This window comes from Peromyscus californicus, unplaced genomic scaffold (assembly GCF_007827085.1).
Source record: "Peromyscus californicus insignis strain IS unplaced genomic scaffold, ASM782708v3 Scaffold_12__1_contigs__length_115047231, whole genome shotgun sequence".
Classification (NCBI taxonomy): Eukaryota; Metazoa; Chordata; class Mammalia; order Rodentia; family Cricetidae; genus Peromyscus; species Peromyscus californicus.
Window position 1 is genome coordinate 92,360,817 of NW_026294413.1, and position 8,992 is coordinate 92,369,808.

The 8,992-nt window shown below is 45.1% G+C and overlaps 1 protein-coding gene across 2 annotated transcripts; it reads right to left on the reverse strand.

Annotated features, from left to right (window-relative positions):
- Positions 1-3,159: 3,159 nt before the first annotated feature.
- On the reverse strand, positions 3,160-8,946 carry Dph3 (diphthamide biosynthesis 3). Of its 2 annotated transcripts, XM_052733895.1 has the most exons (3): positions 8,722-8,946; positions 8,243-8,317; positions 3,160-5,663 (listed from the first exon to the last, which is right to left on the reverse strand). In XM_052733895.1, the coding sequence occupies exons 1-3, from the start codon at positions 8,827-8,829 to the stop codon at positions 5,598-5,600; spliced, it is 249 nt and encodes an 82-aa protein (XP_052589855.1). In that variant the 5' UTR covers positions 8,830-8,946; the 3' UTR covers positions 3,160-5,597. The 2 variants fall into 2 exon arrangements, with proteins under 2 accessions (XP_052589855.1, XP_052589856.1); XM_052733896.1 differs by lacking the exon at positions 8,243-8,317.
- Between the last annotated feature and the right edge of the window lie 46 nt (positions 8,947-8,992).

The following is an 8,992-nucleotide window of genomic DNA, read 5'->3' on the forward strand; positions in this document are numbered from 1 at the left end:
GTGATACTCTGGTTTTCTATAGCAAATTACCTGACTTGACTTCTGTCTAAAATATTTTACATTATCTTATAATACTGTTCTGTAAATCCAGAAAGCATGGTTTAGGTAGTGGTTTTCAATTTGTGGGCCACAGACCCTCTGGGAAGGTGGAAAGAAACTTTCACAGAAGTTGAGTATTTGATATCCTACATATCAGATATTTACAGTACGATACATAACAGCATCAAAATTACAGTTATAAAGTAGCAACAAAATAATTTTATGGCTGGGGGGTCACCATGACATGAGGAACTCTATTAAAGGGTTGCAGTGTTAGGAAGGTTGAGAACCACTGGCCTAAGGAGAGAAGGGTTTATCCTGCTGTACAGTTCCAGTGAGTTCAATCCGTGGTTGCTCAAGACCATTGACTTGGGCAGAACACCACAGTAGGAATATATGGTGAATGGGAGCTGTTTATCTCATGGCTGCCAGGAAGCAGAGACACAGAGACAGGACGGGGCCAAACAGAACAATATATAACCCCGAGTACTTCTCTCCCCCAGGAGCTACTTCCTCCAGCTAGGCACTGCTTTCCAGCATCTCAGGAACCTCTCCAAAGGGTCGGCTCACACTTTGAACAGTTGTCCTCCAGCTGCTGGTGCAACCTCTGGAGGTTGGGGACTCTTAGGATGGGCTTCCCTGGGAGAAGTAGGTCACTACAGCTGTGTCTCTGAGCAGTAAACCCTAGCCTAGGCCTACTTCTGCCTAGCTCCTTGAGCCTATGGGCAGCTTCCTAGTATGCTGCATGGCAACAGCCTCCGCCTCCTGCCACCACGACTGAGTTTCCCCACTTGCCTTCTCTGCTGTGATAGAGTGAGCCCTAATAAACCCTTCCTCCCCCAGGTGTGTGGTGACAGTTGTACAAGACAAGGAACTAATGCAGTTAATTGACCTCATTACCCTGAAAGCCCCAGCCTCAGACTGCTTCACAGGTAAATCTAAATTCTATTAAACTAAAGAGAAGAGAAGAGATAATAGAATTGTAGAGAAGAGATAATGCCCTTTTAAATTGAGACACGGTCTGCTACGTGGCTCTAGCTGGCCTAGGACTCACTATGTACACCAGGCAGGACACATTACAGTCATCCTCTTGTCTCTACCAACTATGTGCTGGGGTTACAGGCTTGAACCATAGTGCTCAACTCAGTACTGCATTTCCAATGAAAGCTGTTCCCCAACAGAAAACAGTACCTCAACTCGGTTGTTTTTCAAGACAGGGTTTCTCTGTGTAACCCTGGCTGTCCTAGAACTCACTATGTAGACCAGGCTGGCCTAGAACTCAAAAATCTGCCTGTCTCTACCTCCTAAGTATTGTGATTAAAGGGGTGTGCCACCATGCCTGGCTCTACATCAACTCTCTTTGAGCCTAGGTTAGCCTTGTTTACAAAATTAAGAAAACCAAATAAAGGGCCTTGTCCAGTTGCATGGAGGCTCCACGGCATTGGTCTAAATTTCATGAGTTCCCACTAGTTTTCTTTGGTTGTCTCTGTAGGTTTCCCTGTGGGGCGTTTAACCACCAACCCCACAGCTCCCCAGAGTTTTCTTGAGCGTGAGCAGCAGGAAATATTAGATAGAAGGATTTATTGCAGAGAATCTTGCGGAGATAAACAGATAGAAAATAAAGGATTGCCTCGAGAGGACCTGGAACCTTTTCCAATGGGCCCGACTGTCTCTGCCCCAGGGTTTTTATAGAGATGCCAAGGGGTGGAGCAAATGACCTCCTTCCCCAGCACAGCCAAGTGCAGACCATCTCAGACACCTGCACTCAGGCCCGTGGTTCTAATCATCCTCTATGAGGACCTGCTGGGTAAAGCCACGAGGAACCCGAGAACAGGCTCCCACATTTCCCCATCATGATCTTGATGCCCTTTGCTCATAGAATCCCTCTTCCTTCTTTGACTGGACTCCTGGAGCTTGTCCTGGTGCTTGACTGTGGATCTCTGCATCTGCTTCCATCAGTTACTGGATGAAGGCTCTACGATGACAGGGTATTCACCAATTTGATTATGGGGGTAAGCCAGTTGAGATACCCTCTCCACTATTGCTAGTAGTTTTAGCTGGGGTCATACTTGTGGATTCCTGGGAAGTTCCCTAGCATCCTATTTCACCCTATCCCCATGATATCCCCCTCTATCATGGTATCTCTTTCATTGCTATCGACTCTGTCCCTGTTCCATCTTGACCATCCCATTCCCTTATGTTCTCATTCCCCCATCCCCTACCCTCCATCGCCCACCCCCACATCTCCAGTTTACTCATGGAACTCTCTTCTATTTCCCCTTCCCAGGACGATCTATGCATTACTCTTTGGGCCCTCCTTGCTCTCTACATAATCGAGACAGTTGTGTAGCTTGATCTGCTTAAGGAGCCCCCTGGAAGTAGGATCAGGACCCATTCCTGGTGCATGAGGTGGCGTTTTGGAGCCCACTACCTATGGTGGGACACCTTGAACAGCCTTTAGGCAGGGGGAGGGGCTTGGACCTGCCTCTACTGAATGTACCAGGTTCTGCTGACTCCCCATGGGAGGCCTTACCTTCTTTATCATCTTGTAGGAGGAAATGGGGGGGGGGGGGGTTGGAGGGGAGGGAGGAGGGAAGAGAGGGGGATCTGTGATTGGTATGTAAAAAGAATAAAAAAATTCCTAAAAAAACATTAAGGTGGGGTGCAAATGAGGAGTCCAAAATCAACCTCTGGTCACAACATTCACATGCACACAGTGGAGAAGGGATGGAGCCTGTATTAGTTATTTTCCCATCTCTGTGATCATAATACCTGACAAAAATTACTTAAGGGAGAAGAGATTTATTCTGAGCCATGATTTCAGTCCACCATGTCAGGGAAGGCATGGATGGCAGAGCAGCTCAGTTCACAGCAGCTGGAGTGCGGGGCTGTTCGCATCACAGCAAACCAGGAAGCAAAGAGCAAGTGAGGTAGCCTTCAAAGGCTCACTCTTAGAGACCCACTCCCACCAGCTAGACCTCACCTCCTAAAGGTACTACAAGCCCCCCCCACCCCACCCCCGCACCACCACCACCACATAGCACCAAGAGCTGGGGACAAGCATTCCAAACACAAGCCCCATGGAAACATTTCTGATGCAAACTCTAACAGAGCCTGAAGAAGGGGTTGGAGGCAGATGGTTTATTTGGAAGGTGATGCCAGGAAGCAAGAATGAGACAATATGGCGAGTGGGACAGGGAAGGGACAGAGGCCAATGCAAGGGTGTCGTGAACATTGTGCTTTGAATCTTCATGTCCTAAGATGTTCACAGATATGTGCCAGAACTAACCAACCAATGAGAAGCAGGCTGGGACACTTCCCACCCAGCTCTCATCTCTTATTGGCTGAAGGTTACTCCTGAGGCCAGTATACCTTACAGACTGCACTTGCAAGGAAAGCCAGGCTCCAGAAACTTCCAAGACTTCTTGGAAGTGGAGTCTTGGAAGTGGAGAAGTAGAGGCTTAGTTCTGACCTGGACCTCATGTCTGATGAGTCTGGGCACCCAGGGAAGTGTTCTTCAGAGCAGAGGCTGAAATGAGGAGGATCAGGACAGAAATAGCACCTGCAGTAAGAACCAACCACTGAGGCTCTCTCTGGGTCACAGCCTTGGTTGTCTTGTGGCTCCCAGAGAGTACTTCCTCAACTACCTCCTTCTGTGTAGTAAACCAGCACTGACCACCTTCCCGGGGGCTTGTTGAAATGAGGAAGACCACATACTATAGGGTACCATGAGTTCTCAGAGAAAGGTGTCAAGAGGGGCTTCTCAGGTCGAGTTAAGTGACTTAAAGAAGGGTAAATACATAGCCTTGCTCTGGCTTCCATACTGGGAGAAGATGGGACAAATCTGTGACAGGACATCCTAATTATCTTAGTCTAGGAGGCTGTGGAGTTCTGAGTCTCCTCAACAAATGTCTCAAGTGTGTCCAGGAAGGTGAGATGCTTCCATTCCACTTCCTGCCCCCCACTCTGAGCATTCTGAAGTTATAGGATAGTGTTTTTTTACTAGGATTTCTTATTTATATGTTCCTTGTTTTAAACTCTTAACAAGGAATAATTTTTAAAGTGGCTTCAGAATTTGTAAAGGCAAATTCAAAATCAGGGGCAATTTAACTGGTGTGAAGTAGAGGGTGACAGGCATCCTCGAACCAGCTAAAAATCCTAGCCACACCTGGAGAAGTTGTTGCTTTTGTAAGCTGTGTAATTAGCAACCAGAGCATGTGCTGGAAAATGGAATTGTCTGTTTAAATAGAGGACGGGGCCAGAGGCCACCCAGCTTGAGACCCTCCCACTGTGCATGTTAGCCCAGCCTGAGTGATCCCAGTTGACTCTTCATAAAGGTCTATTGTGGGTCTACATGTAAAGTGTGTGGCTAACTGAGGCCACGTGATTGTTCCACACGCAAAGCAGGTGTGACCATTTAAAAACACAACTGGGTCCTGTTTACCTTGTGATTATAAATTATATTCTTTTCCAACCCACTTTCTTTGGCTGGGCATCAGGACCACTGGGGACATTTCAAACAAATCCTGATGATGTTTAAGCTGCACCCAGATTTAACCAGACTCTTTGAGACGGCGTTCTCATAGCAACCCAGGGGATTACTCATTCACAACAAAGCTTGAAAGATGGTCCTCAAAGTATGGGAGTCAGTCAGCTGAAGGTCTTGTTGCAGTCCAGGATGTGAGCCCTACCCCAGACTCAGTGGTCACTGTGAGAGCTGCAGTTCTGTTTATTGTTAGGATGTGGTTCATGGCAGAACAATGCTGCACTCCCTTTGGAGTTACAATAGCATTATATCCTTGCACAAAAGACAGACCCTCGACCCAGTGTCTGTCGTTAGTTCTTTCAATCACTTCACAAGGCCACACCGAAAACTGTTTGGAGGTGTGAATGAGAGTATCTTCTATAAGCTAATGTATTTGTTTTTGTTTGTTTACTTTATATATATGTTTTGTTTGTTTGTTTTCAAGACAGGGTTTCTCTGTGTAGCCTTGGCTGTTGTAGAACTTGCTTTGTAGATCAGGCTGGCCTCAAACACACAGAGATCAGCCAATATCCATGTCAGGTGGCTCACAACTGCCTGTGACTCCTGCTCCAGGAGATCCAGTTCGTCTAGCCTTCCTGGGCAACTGTACTCATATGCACATACCCCCACACAAATGCACACATTCACATAATTAAAAATAAAACAATAAATCTTTAAAAAATAAAATAAAGAGCCTCAGGATTGAAGTGGACGATGCTGTTTTCAGAAAATGAATTAGTTTTAAGATACTGAAATCATGCAACTGAGAGAAAGGAAAAGCACCAGTTTATAACGCTCTTCCTTCAAATTCAGATGGACAATTAGGAATCCTTCCAATTCCATGGGAACAGGAAATCCAGGTCGGACACGTCACAGGCTCGTCTGTTTATGATGAATTCGGCAGCTGATGAAGATCCACATGGAAGAGCCAGCCACAGACAGCTGTCCTGTGAAGAGGTTGTCTACTCAGCACTTGATCCATCCACCTGGGCTCCTTCCCTGCTGCTCAGGATTTGGGTTCCCGGGGGCTTCTTCAGCATTTAACTAACTCTTTGTTGCCTGAAGGTGCTGGGACTGCTTCTCCACACATAAACTGATCCTAAGACAGAAGAAGAAATGCTATTATTAGCCACCAGGTTTCTGTCCCACAAATGTATTAACATCACTTTCACTTCGTTACAGAATCAACTCAGCTTTAGTTTTTTCCACTGCTATATCATTTGTTTCTATCATTATTATATGCTAGCAATAAAAAAACAAGATGTAAAATTTAGGGGAAATTCATTTATGATATTAGAAAAATGGCAACAAATTTAATTTAAAAAGTCTAAGACTTATGCACTAAAAACCAACTGTTGTCCAGGGATGGACTGTCCATTGTTAAGAACAACGCAGAGTTGCCTTAAATATAAGGCATAATTTGGACTGTCCATTGTATAATGCTAGCAGGACCCTTGATCTCCCCATAGATATTAGTAGTTATCCCAGTTGACAAAACTGGAGACAAAGAAACTTTTTTTTTTTTTTTTTTTTGGTTTTTCAGAGACAGGGTTTCTCTGTGTAGCTTTGCACCTTTCCTGGAACTCACTTTGGAGACCAGGCTGGCCTCGAACTCACAGAGATCTGCCTGCCTCTGCCTCCTGAGTGCTGGGATTAAAGGCATGCGCCACCACCGCCCGGCAGAACATTTTTTTTAAAGACTTATTTATTTATCTGTTTGTGTATTTATTTATTTTTATGTATGAGTGCTCTATCTGCATATACACCTTTATGCCAGAAGAGGGTGTTAGATCCCACTATAGATGGTTGTGAACCACCATGTGGTTGTTGGGAATTGAACTCAGGAACTCTGGAAGAGCAGCCAATGCTCTTAACCACTAAGCCATCTCTCCAGCCCCAATAGCACTTCATTTTTGTTCAAAGAACTGGTGTTGGCAATAGAATTAGAGCATGTTGAAATTTAGTCCTAAGATCATTATTTAACAAGCAGTGTCTTAAAAATATGCCCATCTGCTAGAGAACAACCACTTGGCAGAAATAAACATGTCACATCTTTTAAGTTTTTGCATTAATCAGTTCAATATCTGGTCATTCAAATATGCAGCCTCTTTAAATGGGTAGTAAAAAATTAGTCTTTGTGTTTCTCAACACAGACCTGCAATAGTAACTACTTTGAAAATGAGGTTCAGTCTCTGATTTTTCTTTCTTTCTTTCTTTGTTTTTCAAGACAAGGCTTCTCTGTGTTTGTTTTTCAAGACAGGGCTTCTCTGTGTAACAGCCCTAGCTATCCTGGGACTCGATTGTAGATCAGGCTGGCCTCAAACTCAGAGATCCATCTGCCTCTGCCTCCTGAGTGCTGGGATTCCACCTCAGTCTCTGGTCTTTTATCCTGGTTTATGCCTGACACTACAAGAACTCTCCCAGTTACTGCATATCTCCCATAGTGTGATGCCCAAGGAGTCAGCCCCTGGTCTGTCCCTGCTGCTCTTTGTACCAGAGACTATTTTAATCCAAGAATGAATCATCAAATTTCTACATTATTGTTTCAACTAAAGCCTGCCACTCACAAAGCTCTGTGCTTTGGTCCAACTTACCCTACACTCATTTAGAGTCCATTCTTAAGACTGTTAAGCTCCTAACTTAAGACTCCAAAGCACTAACTGTACTTTGGGTGGGGGTGGGGATGGGGGTGGGGTAAAAGCATTTACCCTTTATCTATTGTCATCCTTATTGGGTACAAAGGAACAAATTTAACATGAAACTGTAAAAATCACAACTTGGAATTATATGTCAAACAAGGTAACAGACTGTATGCATGAACCAGGCAAGCAATAAAAGGCAATCTTTTCAAAAGGTCCTGGAGCTCTAAACAAACGATTAACCAAACAGTAAATACAAAAGAAATGTCAAAAGAAAAAAACCAGGGCGGCGGTGGCCCACGCCTTTAATCCCAGCACTCGGGAGGCAGAGCCAGGCAGATCTCTGTGAGTTCGAGGCCAGCGTGGGCTACAGAGTGAGTTCCAGGAAAGGTACAAAGCTACACAGAGATACCCTATCTCAAGAAAAAAAAAGAAAGAAAGAAAGAAAGAAAGAAAGAAAGAAAGAAAGAAAGAAAGAAAGAAAGAAAGAAAGAAAGAAAGAAAGAAAGAAAGAAAGAAAGAAAGAAAGAAAAAACACTAATTAAAATAAACTTCATGATGTTTTTTCATTCCTGATTAAGTCATTTTCATTACATTACATTGTCATTACAGAGCAATTTCTTTCTTGCCCTTTGCAAAGTGAACACAAGTTACGTAATTTAAACTTGAACAATATTATCCTACAGCTACGTACTGACAATTTGTAAAGCTTTTTAAAAATAGCCCTTGATCTAGCACAAGGTTAAGAAACACTCTTCTAGGCCGGGCGTGGTGGCACACGCCTTTAACCCTAGCCCTCGAAATGCAAGGGCAGGGGAATCTTCTGATTTCAAAGCCGGCGTGGTCTACATAGTGAGTTCTATGACAGCCAGGGCTCCATCTCAACCATCAACAAAGACCATCTCAACAAGCAACAATAAAAAACCCAAAAAACAAAAAGAAAAAACACCCAACACTCTTCTGCACTTTTATATCAGACAGGCTGCTTTAGGTCTCTGTCATTACCTACACCACCCACCCCTTTCAATGTCTCCCTTACTTTGTCATAAATCACTTTTATAATGAGAGAGCAGCTAGGACACGTTGCCACATCTTCTCCATTCTCCAAATCTTCCTAGGACAAAATCAAACAACGTATGGTCAGCATAGCCTCCCTTTCGTCATCTTCCCACAAGCCTTTCCCACGTCTATGTGCAAGTCTTGGGGTGGGTAATAGCACAAAGAACTTCCCCCAAAGTGTCACCTAGAAAAACAACCATGGAGATTAAGTTGGTTTGATCGCCTCCACAAAACCCTGAGGTACAAAATCGAGTTCCCTTCTCCAAAAAAGTTCCCAGGAAAAGATTTTAAGGGTGGGGCTAGGGAGAACTGCGCCCCTGGCCAGACGGTGTACCCCGACAGCTTAGATTACTACTTTAGCGGCGGGGGTTCATGAGAACACGTGGGTGACAGCCTAGCCAGAGACACCGGAAGGGAAAAAGCGCAAGCTCAAGGAGTCGCGACGGGCCCTGAGGGTACCTTGGTGATGGAGAAGTTATCCCCACAGGGGCAGGGGTAGAAATATGTCTCCGAGTCCTCGTCATATTGAAAGTCCTCGATCTCCACCTCATCGTGAAACACCGCCATGGTCACCCGGTGGACACTTCATCAGTTTGCTTAACTCGGCCGGTGATGGAAGGCCCGGGCTTCCCGGCTGACCCGGAAGCAGGGACAATCACTTCCGGGCGGCGCAAGGCGATGACGTAACTCCGACCTCGGTAGCCAAATGGGTGACCGGGTCGCGGTCGCC